This window comes from Lutra lutra, chromosome 8, assembly GCF_902655055.1.
Source record: "Lutra lutra chromosome 8, mLutLut1.2, whole genome shotgun sequence".
Lineage (NCBI taxonomy): Eukaryota > Metazoa > Chordata > Mammalia > Carnivora > Mustelidae > Lutra > Lutra lutra.
In genome coordinates, this window is record NC_062285.1 from 139638409 (window position 1) to 139651844 (window position 13436).

The 13436-nt window shown below is 57.5% G+C and overlaps 1 protein-coding gene across 2 annotated transcripts in view; it reads left to right on the forward strand.

The window, feature by feature from the left end:
* Nucleotides 1-1248: 1248 nt before the first annotated feature.
* PARVB (parvin beta) overlaps nt 1249-13436 on the forward strand; it is a 94043-nt gene continuing 81855 nt past the window's right edge. Inside the window, exon 1 of one of the 2 annotated variants that reach the window (XM_047739755.1) lies at nt 1249-1453. In XM_047739755.1, coding sequence (XP_047595711.1) covers nt 1339-1453 — 115 coding nt within the window. In that variant the 5' untranslated portion in view covers nt 1249-1338. Of the gene's footprint in view, nt 1454-7149; nt 7172-13436 lie in introns of those variants that run through there. The other variant, XM_047739756.1, reaches the window with a different exon arrangement.

Here is a 13436-nt window from a genome sequence, read left to right on the forward strand (position 1 = left end):
CCCTCTCCCCTCTGTCTGCTGAGTCTTCTCTCCCTTTACTGTACAACAGCCAAGGGTGATTTTACCCCATCCCAGGTCAGATGGCTCTACCCCTGCAAGCCTCCTCTCCCCCACCTCACTGGGTTCCTAACTGCATGGCCCGTGAGTCCTGTGTCACCGCAGGTTGCATGTGCTGTCCTGGAGGGCAAGTCTTTGTTCCTGTGGTCTGTGCACCCCCAGCGGGAGGACAGGGCTTGGCACCCACTGGACGACACTGACCTTTGCTGAATGGTGCGGAAGGAGTTAGTGTGGCGGGCCCTGAGTGGGCACAGAGGAGAACGTTCACCCTTGAGCCATATTTGGGACCCAGACTCTCCTGTCCTTCCCAGGGGACCCCCAGTCTCAGCCTGACCCCACCCCTCAGCCCTGGCCCAGCGGGAAACAGCCTTAATTCTTCTGACTCCTAGTCTGGGGCTCCTTCCACTTGCGTCTCCTGGGATCTGTTCACCTCCCTCCTAAGTCACCCAGGGCCTGGAACTGGTACTCCAGGCTCCCGCCTTACTCCTCCACCCACGGTCCTGGTGTCTGCCATATCAATAGGTACACCCAAATCTGGATCGCATCATCCCAACCGGAAAATCCTTTCTCCGCTCGGCTTCCAGCATTTACAAGGCCCGCCCGGCCCTCTTTTCCCTTCTGCTCTCCCTGAAGCCTGGGCCCTGTCCCCTCTGGTTGCCCTCTTCTCTCTGCCTGAACACCCAGACCTGAATCCAGGCCAGCCCGGACTCCTGGGCCTTCACATCACCTCTTAGGAAACACCCCGAGCTCCCCTGGGACCAGGCAAGTGTTCGCAGGGCGCCCAGGGGCCGGCGGGGCCCACCACACCGCCGCTTCTTAAGGGCGGGAACAGTTCACGGGGGTTACCCCGGCCCCAGGCCCGGTTCTGGGCAGAAGCTCAACAAGTGAAATGACCCATCCCTGCGGTTCTTTGACGCACGTCGTCGCGCTCCTCGCAGGAGCCTTGGCACCATCACCGGAGCCCGCGGGCGCAGGGCTCAAACGTGTAGGACGAAAGGTCGCAGGGAGCCCGGGAGGACGGTCCCACGCGGCCCTCGGGACCGATCCCCTTCACTTCTCGGGGCGGGGGGAGCGGACGCGCGGTCCCGGGGGGCTGGAAGTGGCAGAGCCGGACGGCGCGGACCTCGGCTGAGGCGGCTCCAGGGCCCGGGGCGGGCGCGGGGCGGGGGCGGGCACTGCGGCCGCGCCCCGCGGGCCCCTCCCCGGGCGGCCGAGCGGGCGGCGGCGGCGACCCAGCGGCTCCCACACGCGCTGCGCCCGCCGCTGTGCCCCGCGCCGCCCATGTCCTCCGCGCCGCTGCGCTCGCCCACCCCGCGGCCCCACAGGATGAAGAAGGACGAGTCGTTCCTGGGCAAGCTCGGCGGCACGCTGGCGAGGAAGAAGAAGGCCAAGGAGGGTGAGTGCGCCGGCCGCCGGCCTGCAGCCGAGCAGGCGTCCCCGAACCCGGCCGGGGCCACGCGTCCCCGCGCGCAGGCGTCCCCGCGCCCCGTTGGGGTGGCTCCCCGCCCCGCGCCAGCGGCCCCCGCGTCCCCGCCCCCTCCGGGCTCCGCGCGCGCGCGTCCCCGAGCTCTGCCGGGACCACGCGTCCCCGCCCGGCCTCGCCGGGGTGACTCCCGGGCTTGCGCGCTCGGGTCCCCGCCCCCCCCCAACCCCGCCGACCCCGCGCGGCGCGCCGCCGTGACCTTCGGGAGCGCCCTTGACCCTCGCTCCTTCCTCCTGCCCAGACCTTTAAACACTGGCGGGGAGTCTTCGCGGCCCGGCCGCCCCCTCCCGGGCGGTTTGCAGATGGCCGCTGGTGCGGAAGGGGGACTTGGAGCGAGAGCCGGGGTCGCCCCCTCCCCGGCGCTCCCGCCTGCCGGAGTCGCCGTTGGCTTAGCCCGGCCCGAGAGCAGCCCCGCCGGCGGGCCCACTGCCCTCAGCCCTGTGTGTGACCCTCCTCGTGCTGAGCATTTGCTGGCCACTTCGGGCTGGCTGGGCACGGGCCAGGGGCCGGGTTGGTGTTTTGGGGGCGGGAGCCCCTACAGGGGACAGGGCCCTCCCCCTGGAGCCGGGAGGAAGGAAAGGGGCGCAGCGAGTGCAGGCCACAGACCGGGGCGGGGGGGGGGGGGGGGGGTGGGGGGTGCCGCCACCGAGGGCGGCAGAGCTCCCCTCCCACTTTTGTGCTTGGGAAAATCCTTCTGAAAAACTACCTGCCTCCTTTTACAGTTTTAAAGTTTTCTCAGAGTTGTAAGGGCCGGAACTTCTGCCCGCCTGTGTGTGTTTTAAATACACCGCTGTTTGGCTGTCTCTTTGAGGACCGCATTCCTGAATTTTCCCTTTGTTCAAGGCGGGAGATTCCTTCCCTGGGGCAGATTCCGGATGGGTCTGGGTGAGTCCTGCTTGGGAGGAAGGAGGAGTGGAAGAGGCCGCCAAGATAAGGCAGGTGGGGGAGAAGGCTGGCCTCAGGCCGGTGTCCAGGGAAGAAGGGGCAGGGAGAGGGATGTGTGGACTGGTTTCCTGAAACCACGGAGGCTAACACGCCCCAGAAAGTCTCCTGGTAGCTCCAGGTTGAGTGAACCCCAAGGATGCATACCCGCGGGGACACCCGATCTCCATTCATCTCTCCAAGGGACCTGCGAGTTCCTAGGGACGCGGGGGGGGGGGGGGGGGGGAGTGCATACCCCCATGCATTCCCCTCGGGAATTTTTATGGGGGGAGGTGTGTACCCTGGCATCTCCCATCAGGGAAGCTTTTACCAAATGACTTGATTCGGTTCCCTGTGGGTAGGGCCTTGTCAACCTTTTGGGGCTTCCAGACATCCCAGAACAAATTGGCCATTCCTCTCGCAAGCCTTACGTTACGATTTAAGGGTCCAAACTGGCTTATATTTGTTTCCTATGAAATGGTAAATGACAGTCACTCTTCTGTGTCATTCCTGCCACCCCGGTGATGTGTGTCGTCAGCTGTTGTGATGTCGTCCTCACTACAAGTCATTTCAGGTCCCCTTGGGGACTTGGAACAATTACAGACAGAAATGCCGCTTCCCTGTCCCAGTTTGTTCTGCCTGGGGAGAAGGGATGCAGGGCAGGCTCCTGCCTTCGGGGAACCGGGCGTCGGCTGTGACGAGCCCACGGACCAGAGCATGAGGATACCAAGCGCTCTGAGGAACGTGGGAAAGCATAGGCTGGTCGAGAAGGGCCCAGAGCAGGTCACGCTTGGGTTGGGATCAGAAGGAACCGGTGAAAGAAATCTGTCACTGACTAGCAAGGCAGCGGAATGTTCTGGACTGTCATGGCTTTTTATGGGTGCCGTTTGCGCCCTTGGAATACGAAGAACGCGTGCCTGAATAATGGGCTGGGCCCAAAGGGAAATTCTTCTTGTCTTTGCTTCTAGGAGCTCGTGTGTGTCTAGCGCGTAGTGGGCCAGTCTGGTCTGACTGGTGCGCCGGGAATCCCGGTACCAGAGCATCCTGGGAAGAACAGTGGGGACGTGAAGACAGCAGAAGGGCCAAGATGCTTGCGGTAGTGCTGTTGCTTTTGTGTGTGAGTTAGCCGGCTCCCCATGCCTCGGTTCTCAAAGTTCGGGTGCCTGGCCTGCTTGGGGTTCCCCCATATAAACAGAAGGCCAAAAACCCCTAAGTGGGCTCAGATGCAGGAGTGGGGTGGGGGTTTTGAGGCTGGGCTGGGAAGGGCTTCCCGCTGGTCTTCTGGGAAGTGGGCAGCAGAGAGGCAGAGGCTGGCTGATGACGTCCTAATAACGGAGAGTTGTCAGCCCTCCAGCAGCCCTGCTGCCTTGGCTGCCTGCCCTCCTGAGCTCTGTGCTCTTGGCACGGTCTGTGAGGCGGGACGGGGCCCAGCCCCCATGGGCTGATACGCATTTGCCTACCACCGAACCACCAGGAAGAGGGTGGGTGCTCAGAGGTCGCTGGGTGCTGTCAGGTGCCGTGGGGTTTCGTTTTCCTTTTTGTTAGAAAGTTGACAGTGAGTTGGGGAGCCTGGGTGGTGGTGAGGCCCCTGTAAGGGAGGTCAGAGATTCGGGGAACCTGCGGGGCTTGGACTCCACCCAGATCGGCAGAACTCGTGGTTGTGACAAGGCTCGGAGGGACACATGGGGTGAACGTCCTGTCATCTTCAGGCGAGATCGTTTTAGGAAATGCGTTGCCCTGGGGTTTGGAGGAACCAATGCAGGAAGCGCGCGTGGCTGAATTCGCGGCGTGATTCAGGCTGACGGGCTCCGGAGGGAACCACTTCGGGTCACGTGGTGGCCTGCTTCAGAAAACAGAACTGTGACTAGCTGCGGATGTCGGAAAAGGGTGGGAAGAACGCTTAACAAGCCCACGGCTCCCCCAGAAGGCCTGGGGACTTCGCAGAGCAACTTACTAAAAGCTGGTTTGGACAGACTCCCCTCGCCAGGTCCCCCTCGTGACCTCGGATGGAAGGCCCCAGAGATCCAGCGGGCCTGGAGGTGGGGCCAGGGGCACCCCAGGCGCTGCAGCGGCCCTGTCAAGTCTCCCTAGAGGGGTGCAACCAGCTACGGGGCCAGGCTCGCCCTGGATGGAAGGGGCCCCCCTGTCCTCTGCACTGAGGACCTGCCCTCATCCCAGACCAGCGACCAGAGCCCAACCTGGAGGTTCTGTCCCTCCTTTGCTCTGAGGAAGGAAACGTTTAGGAAGTTCCTGTTCTCTGACTGATTTTTTATTTGTTTCTGTAAATGTCCTTTTTTTTTTTTTTAGATATATGTATTTATTTGAGAGAGAGAGAGATCACGAGCAGGGTGAGAGCTAGAGGGAGAAGCAGATTCTGGCTGAGCAGGGAGCCTGATGCGGGACTTGATCCCAGGATCGCTGGATCATGACCTGAGCTGAAGGCAGACGCTTAACCAGCTGAACCCCCCAGGCACCCCTGTAAATGTCCTTTTCTCAAGCAGACTTAGGCTCCCGTTCCCTGATGACTTACAGACCTCCAGCATCTCTTCATGTGCATGTGTGCCGTCTGTATGTCCCCTTTGGTGAGGTACTGTCTGTTCACATCTTTGACTCGTTTTTAAATCAAAGTTGTTTGATGTCTTAAGTGTTGGATTTTACAAGTTCCGTGTCACTTAGCTGCAGATCCTTTCCGCGACGAGCCTTCTGCAGGGCCTTGCTCCTGGTCTGTGCTGGTCCTCTGCTTCTCTCTCGGCTCGTCTTCCAAGCGTTGGGTGCAGAAGCATCGATCAATGAGCACAGTGTTCGTGGGGCCCTTCCCGGGGATCTGCGCTCAAGGGATCACCGGGCAGCCATGACCTTGCCCTGTGGGTTGAAATGATTACGCTTCTTTTCTTCAATAATGCATGGGAGAGAATATTCTCTGCACCACCCGGTCAACCCCTGTGATCACAGTGACTTTTACAGAGCGATCTGCTGTGTGGATGCTGCGTGGAGCCCCGCGCAGCCCACTTGAACACTGCTCCGTAATCACAGGACCCGTGTAGTGCCTGCACGGAGATGTTCTGTGGTTGAGTCCCGCGCCATGGACACTCTTAACTAATGGCAAAGTCTATGCAGGGGAGACATTCCCCCTTACTTTGTACTTGAGAGAACACAACCGGAGCCAGTAGCCACTTCACTGGTTGAAACCGGTGGTTCTCAGCTGGGGGTGATCCTTCCCCCAGGGGATGTTGGCCTGGAATGCTGTGGGTATCCCCTAACATCATCGCTGATAAGGATGGCAGCGTGGACAAGCCGGCTGCTCCCTTCCCGGGTGGTCTCCAAAACTCCAGGGGAAGACCGAGGAGCCCTCGGGGGGGGGGGGGGGGGGGGGGGGGGGAAGCTACTCCGGGACCCCAGGCCTGGGGCTCAGCATCTGGGGCTCTCTGGTCAGTTCCTCGAAGGGAGGGGGAGAATTCATGGGGCCCCCCGGCCCCGGGCACTGGTCACGGCCTCCTGGTGAGCGGGTTCAATCCTGAGGGGGGCAGATTCTTAGAGGAGGGAGTCTGGGTGAGAGCTGCCACCTAGAAGATACAAGGTTTTGAATTTTCCATGAAAGCTCGGAGGAAATGTGGCCAGAACCCCCCAAAGGGGGAGGTGAAGGCTGCTCCTCCCTTCCAGTATAGCAGAGGAAGGGGCTGCCCCGAACTGGGGTCTAAGGACACAGGTGGAGGAGTCTCTGTGCACTCCCCTGGCAGGCGGGGAGCTGGTGGTGGGGCAGGGATGACGTCCTCAGAGCTGGTAACTGTGACCTTGGGGGGGGGACACAACCTGACCGTGACCTTGGGGGGGGACACAACCTGACCGTGTTCCAGCTAGAGGAGGGGGTCCTTGGTTGCATGTAAAGGATGGCTGGGAATCAGCCAGAGGAGGGGGTCAAGTATGGGGCTTCCCTCCCGGGGCGCTGGAGGAGACCCCACTAGCCCCTTTTCGAGAAGGGTGGGCAGTTTGTGGCAGCTGGGCTGTGGTGTGGCGTGTGGGTCGCGGTCAGCTGCGATGGGTGTTCCTTTAGAAGGTCTGGAGGCCGCAGTGGGTGCTGTGGGCGCAGTGGGCGGGAGCGAGCCACCGTGAGGAAGGTGGGGGGCGGCAGGTGCCGGCAGGCTCCCCCCAGGCAGTGCCTTGGCTCCCCCGGGGACAGTGAGGAGGGAGCCACTATGGCGTGGCCTCTCTCCTCTAAGAATGAAGACACTTGGCAGGAACACAGAGTAGCTGCGGCGGCCTTCTCTGCCCAGACCCCAGCTCCTGCGCCTTGCAGGCCGTCCGTGGTGCCCGGCCCACGCACCTGGGTCCGTCCGTGGTGGTCTGCAGCCGGTCCGGGACATTGTGCCGACTGGGGCATGACTTATCCGTGCTCTCACAGCAGGTCTTACAGCAAATCTCAACAGCCCTCTGGTTTACCTTTAAAAATAAAAACGGAATAGTGCGTTTCTTTGTGGCAACACACAGGAAAAGGATTTGTAATGAGTTTGGTCTCTCTGGGCAGGGACGTAGGGCTCTTGGAATTCTTTGCCATTTCCGGGCGCTCATGTGATCGCCTTGGCTGGGACCCTTGGAACATCGAGTGCAGGTCATGTTTAAGGTCAGTGGGCCTCTTCATCTGTGAGAAGGCAAAGAGTGGCTGGTGAGCCCGTGGAGGGATGTGAGTAGGTGAGGACCAGAGCCACGTACGTGGTGAGTTCTGGAAGGTTCTGTTGTAAGAGAAGCCCGTGTAGGTTCTGTTTGGATTCGTCGGGCCCGTGAGATTCTCCGCAGAGCCTGTCGCAGGAGGAGAGAAGCAGGGAAGCAGTCCCTTTCCCGAGACCCAAATGCCTCTTCTTGGAGCTGCTTCTGACTGGGGGGGGAGGGGGCAGCTCGCTGTGGGGCAGGAAATGCACGGTCTCTGGATTGCAGAGTATTCCTTGGGGGCGGTGGGGTGGAAATCACTGGAAACCACGGTTCTGCTTTTCAAACTCTGTCTGGTGGAGAGGAAGTGGCGTTCAGGGGAGCTTTGTGAAGTTTCCTTTGATTATTACCCTGATGGCAATCTTCAAATCCAGCCTGCTCCCTCTTTGTTCCCTGGATGTTTGATGGCGGGGGGGGGGGGGGGGGGGGGGGGGACATTTACAAGAGAAACACACATGGGCGCATCATTTGTACCAAACTGGGCTTTCGTTCTTGGTGGCCCACCAGAGTCCCTTGCCATCTTTGCATTGGTAAGAAAGGGAAACTGATTCCGGGCCCAGAGCCGTGACTCTGACGTCCCTTACCTTTCTGTCCTGAGACGGCCTCTTTAAGAGCAGCTAACTCTGTGTGGTTCTCCTAGCATCTTGGCTGTCCCTGTGTGGTCCCTGAGGAGAAGGGAGGAGTCGGGTCGCCCTGGCAACCCCACGCTCATTAGCCCAGCTCTGCTTTGAATTCCGGTCTCTGCTCCCCGGAATGAATATTTATCGCATGTCCCGAAGTTAGCTTACCAGCCCGCTCCCTGTCCGGTTGTCAGAATAATTAAGGGATGTTTATAAGATGTAAGTGGGTAAGCGCGTGCTGTGAGCAGTTTCAAGTGCTTTGTGCGATTGATTTCCGCCTGCTGCGGTCGGCACAGGGTAGGTAACGTTACCTACCGATTCTCTGGTTTCCAAGTAGGCGGTTCCATCACATAAAAGACGTGCCCTAAGGAAGCCTGTTTTCTCTTTGGCTCAGCTCTACACTTTTTAGGTTTCAGACGCAAAAATCACTTTACTTCCTAGTGAGCGTATTTGCTATTTATTATAGTACGTGGGGCTGAAGGAAGGTTCGTGTACCGGGAAGTCCACTGCGAACGTGTTGGTGCGGTGCCGTGAATCTCCTTCCCTGCACTAATTGCTGTGGGGGAGCGTACCATGGAATGCACTCCGTTCTAGAAGTTTCTGGGAGCTTTTGCATCCTTGAGACTCTTCTTGGTGACACGTGCTCAGATGAGAGCTGCTTTCTCGTTCTAGCAGAGCCGCAGGTTCTAGCATTGTCTGCCGGGCTCACAGCCCCTGGGAGTCACGGGATGGGTTTGGGGAGGCGGGGGGGATCCTTGATTTTTCTACCTGCTATGAGAGTTGGAGCTGCGGGAACCCCTTTGAGGCTCCATGGGTGCCTCTCTCGGTCATTCGTGAGGTGGAGAAGTGGGGAGGTGGGTAAGTGGCTCCGTGCTTCCGAGCTGGTGTGTCCTGTGTCCTCGTTGTTCCCCAGAAAGGCAGCGTGTTCCATGGGGAGGCTGTGGGCAGGGGGCCCAGCCGGCGGTCGGCTCACCTACTTGCTGGTCGGGTCCTGCTGCGTCATCCCCGAGCCTCTTTCCCTATGGGCCTTGCATGGAGCCCCGTGGTGCTTGCCCTCAGGTGGTGCGAGGGTACCTGCGCTGAAGGAGGTGAAGTGAAGCCCTACTGGCGATCTGGAGGAGAGCTCAAGCAGTGATGATGTTGGCAAGGAGGCCGTTGACACGGACACCAGAGCAGCTCGGCTAGTGGCAGAGCAGGGGTGGCAAGGCGGCTTCCCCTTGAGAGCAGACTCAGCTGGGTTTGTGATGACTGTGTTAAGAAGGATCCTGAGGCTGCGTCTGGGCTTCTCGGGGAAAGAACGCTGATTCTGACGGACGCCGTTTCAACAGACCTGGCTGCTGCTTTCTCATTGTGTTCCAGGAAGCAGCTAGGTGGCTGCTGGTAACAAAGTTACATAAGTCCTTTAAAAACAGGCATTTGGGGCCGCCTGGGTGGCTCAGTGGGTTAATGCCTCTGCCTTTGGCTCAGGTCATGATCTCAGGGTCCTGGGATCGAGTCCCACGTTGAGCTTTCTGCTCAGCAGGGAGCCTGCTTCCTTCTCTCTCTCTGCCCGACTCTCTGCCTACTTGTGATCTCTGTCTGTCAAATAAATAAATAAAATCTTAAAAACAACAACAACAACAACAAAAAACAAAACAGGCATGTGAGGGATGCTGGGGGTCTCCTTCTTCTGGCCCAGCGTGACCAGGAGGCACCATGCCTGTGCCGGCGAGTTGTGAGCTGCAGAGAAACGGCAGGTTCCTTGCGTTTGCCGAGCAGTCGGTATGTCTGAGTTGGACACTGTGTCCCTGGGGAGGGAGGCCAGCTCAGCAGCAGGAGGGAGTCTTGGCCACCTCGGCCTCCGATGGTGTTTCCTCGCCAGCTCAGATCCTTGGAACAGTCGGCAAACCCAAAGCAGTTCTATGCTTTTGTGTGAGTAGTGGAATGTGAACTCATTTCAGCTCAGGCGTTTTGCAAAATGTTCTTGGTTTGGGTCTTTCAACATTTACTTCTTAGGGCAACCGGAATCCATCACGAATGTTGGTTTCCCCTGATTAAGGTCCTCTGAATGGTTTATGCCTGTTGTTAAAAAAGTTACGCACATTCATACTTTCAGTTGAAGACTTGTAGTTCCAAAGGATCGAGGCTTTGCTCTCTCAGTCGGTTATTAAGAAGTGAAGGAGATGATTTCCCTGATATGAGGAAGTGGAGATGCAACATGGGGGGTTAAGAGGGTAGGAGAAGAATAAATGAAACAAGATGGGATTGGGAGGGAGACAAACCATAAGTGACTCTTAATCTCACAAAACAAACTGAGGGTTGCTGGGGGGAAGAGGATTGGGAGAAGGGTCGGTGGGGTTATGGACATTGGGAAGGGTATGTGCTATGGTGAGTGCTGTGAAGTGTGTGAACCTGGCGATTCACAGACCTGTACCCCTGGGGATAAAAATATATTATATGTTTATAAAAAATTAAAAAAAAAAGAATATAAGCTTCATAAAGGTAAAAAAAAAAAAAAAAAAAAAAAGAAGTGAAGGAGGGAGCAGATGTTCCCTAACTCCATGAATCCAGACCTCGGAAGCAGCTGCTGGGTTCTCAGTGGAACCCTGGTCGCCCTCTGTGTCCGCTGCTTCCCTGGTCACTGTGGCATCCGCCGGAACCGGGCAGGCACCGCTGTGTAGGCGGACAGAGAGCGTCCTCACATCAGCGGGGAGAGAGGAACCCCGTGCCTGTGGTGTTTGTAGCTCATGGTTCATACAGGCAGAATTTAGGGGAACCCTTCCCCAAAGCTTCACTCATCTCTTTTTTTTTCTTGTTTTGAAAATTAATGCTGTGTTTCAAAGAGAGAACGAGTCCGTACTTGATAGTGGATCGATAGAAGATCACCGGAGAAGTGAGGGACAAAAAACTTAAAGGAAAAAAAAAAAAGCCAGAATGTTGTCTCCAGCCGCCAAGCTCATGCTGAGCCACATGGGGCCCTTCTGACAGTCCAGACACGGCGCCCACGCCACGTGCATGACCTGTCTCAGGCTCACCCGAGGCAGGAAGGTGGGTGCCACATGCTTGTTCCCATTTTGCGGATGAGCAGACACGGGCGCAGAGAAGCGCGGACCATTGCAGAGGTCGCACCACTGGCCGGGGGGATTAAAACCCCCGCAGCAGCCGGGCTTGGGGGTGCACAGCCTTGCAACCCGGAGAGGTGATTCACCTGTTTGTAATCGCCGCAGCTGGTTCGCGGTAAAGCTTTCTTCTCTGCCACTGGCGATGCACTCTGCCATGGGGGCAGGAAGGCGCTCCCGAGAAGACAGATGAGGTCCATTCTGTGTTGCATGGACTCGTTGGCCTTTACAGACAGAAGACCCCCGGAGGCTGCAGACCAGACCCTCGCTCACTCATCTCCTGCCCCACTGTCGGCCAGCCCCGCCCTCCCCATTTGCCTTGGCCGGGGCCCTCACAAACGCTGTCCCTCTGTGCCCAAGCCCTTTTGTCCTTCGGCTTTATGTTGATCCAGCAGGTGGGGACCCCCCCCCCCCCGTCCCCCGGGAATCGCCACGTCCTGCATGCACCTGCCCGGGTTGTTGTCTCAGTGCCCAGTGAGGATAAATGATCTGCGGCCATGGAAGTGGTCTTTGTGTGTTTGCTGAGTAAGCAGGAAGCAGTCTCTGTGGCGGTTAGGGTCGTGGATCTCGGGGGCCCGACTTCCAGGGTTTGCACCAATCTTGCTGTGCTTGCGGCTTTGGCCTTGGGGAAGTACTTCCCTACCCCCTGCCTCAGTTTCCTCTTCTGTAAAGAGTACTTAACCCTCGGATTATTGGGGGGTTATGTGAGTTACTAAACGCAGTGATGTAATTTAAACTGGGCCCAGTCATGCTGTGGAGTGGGAAAGTCTTCGAGGATTCTGGTAGCCGTTCTCCGATCACCAGCTGTGGCTCCGACATCAGTCCCGATGTGGGGGTTCTTACCAGCTGGGTGGCCTATAATTCAGCTTCATTCTGACAGCGTCCACTGCGAGACAGTGTCGTTGGGCCCACGGGTTAGGGGCCCAGCCCTACAGGACTGCCCGCCACCCTTCAGACGCAAGTTGAAAGTCTGGGTCCTCACCCGTGCTGCTGACCGCTGGTTACAAGTCAGAGGCTCCCGTGACCCTGTCCTTGGGGTCCATGAATTAATTTGCTAGCGTGATTCACAGAGGTTGGGGAAGCCTTTAGCTCGTCATCTCGCCATCTCGCCGGCTCCCCTGCCAGGGCGCACTCAGGAGCAGCCTCAGGGAAGAGAGGCAGAGCGGGCAGTGTGGGGAGGGGAGGGGTGGGAAGGGTTGAAGAGTTCCAACTCTCTAAGCCCAGAGTTGGTTCCCCTGGCAACCAGCCCTTTCCTGAGGTGACCGTCTCTCTCATCGCTTGGCAAATTGCTAGTGTTTTAGGAACTCTGGGCCAGGAACTGGGATGGGAACCAAACATACATGTTTCTTATTGTAACTCGCAGTTCTCACGATTCCGGAAACACATGTCTGAGAAAGGACTGGCGTCCACGATTTGTAAAGAACTCCCACAGCTTGGGGATTAAAAAAAAGACAAAACCCAATAAAAGAACAGATAAAAGTTCTGGACAGACGTTCCACCAAAGATGTACGGATGGCCAGTATGCCTCTAGAAAGGCAGCTTTAGTTATCCAGGAAATGAACCACAGAGAGGAGAACCGGATACACTCCACACCCACTGGGACAGCTGACATGGTCACCCTTGCCTTGGTGGGGATGTGCGGCCCCTGGAGCTCTTTCGTTCTGAGGCTGGAATGGGGATGCAAACTTAGAAAATCAGTTGGGTCGTTTCTTTAGAAACTAAACATGCACCATTCCACCCCACCCCACCCCCGCCGCCGCTGCCACCCATGACTCAGCAGTTGCAATCTGAGATACGGACTCGAGAAATGGAAGGCTGTGTCCGTGAGAAGGCTTGCACAAGAAGCTTCATAGCAGCTTTATTCATAACAGCTAAAGGCTGGAAGGACCTCGGCTGTCCATCAGTAGGAGCATGGAGGCATGGACAGGGGGTTGTTCCTGCGGCAGAAGACTGTGAGCCAATAGGAAGGGACAAAGTATGGTCCGAAGTGATCGCAGCAACACAGTGACCTGCAAAACCGCTGGGCCTGGGAAAGAACTAGACTCCACCGAGGGCACCGTGTGGTGCCATTTCTGCGAAGTTCTCCAGTGGATAAAACTAAGTGATGGTTGTCTCTGTGATGGGGATGGGGCTTGACTAGGGATGCCCTCCATCCTGATGGGAGTTTGAGATACTCAGGCACGTGCACTTAAGAGTGTGTGTGTGTGTGTGTTTCATTGTATGTAAACTTTAACTCAAAAGAAAATCAGAACTATAAATAAAGACTGAACTCCAGTTAGTGATACGTGTGCTTAGAGGGAAGGGTATCCCTGTCTGCACCTCACTTTGAAATGTATACAAGATAAGACAGTGCGGTAGGTCGATTAATGGCCCCCAAAGATGTCCACATCCGGGTACCTAGAACCTGTGACTCCATCTCCTTCCACAGTCAGAGGGACTTTGCATAATGTGATTAAGGAATTTGAGAAGGGGACATTATCCTAGAATGTCCAGGTAGACACAAGGTCCTTATAAGAGGGAGGGGAGTCAGTGTAAGGGGAAGAGATGTGTCAGTGG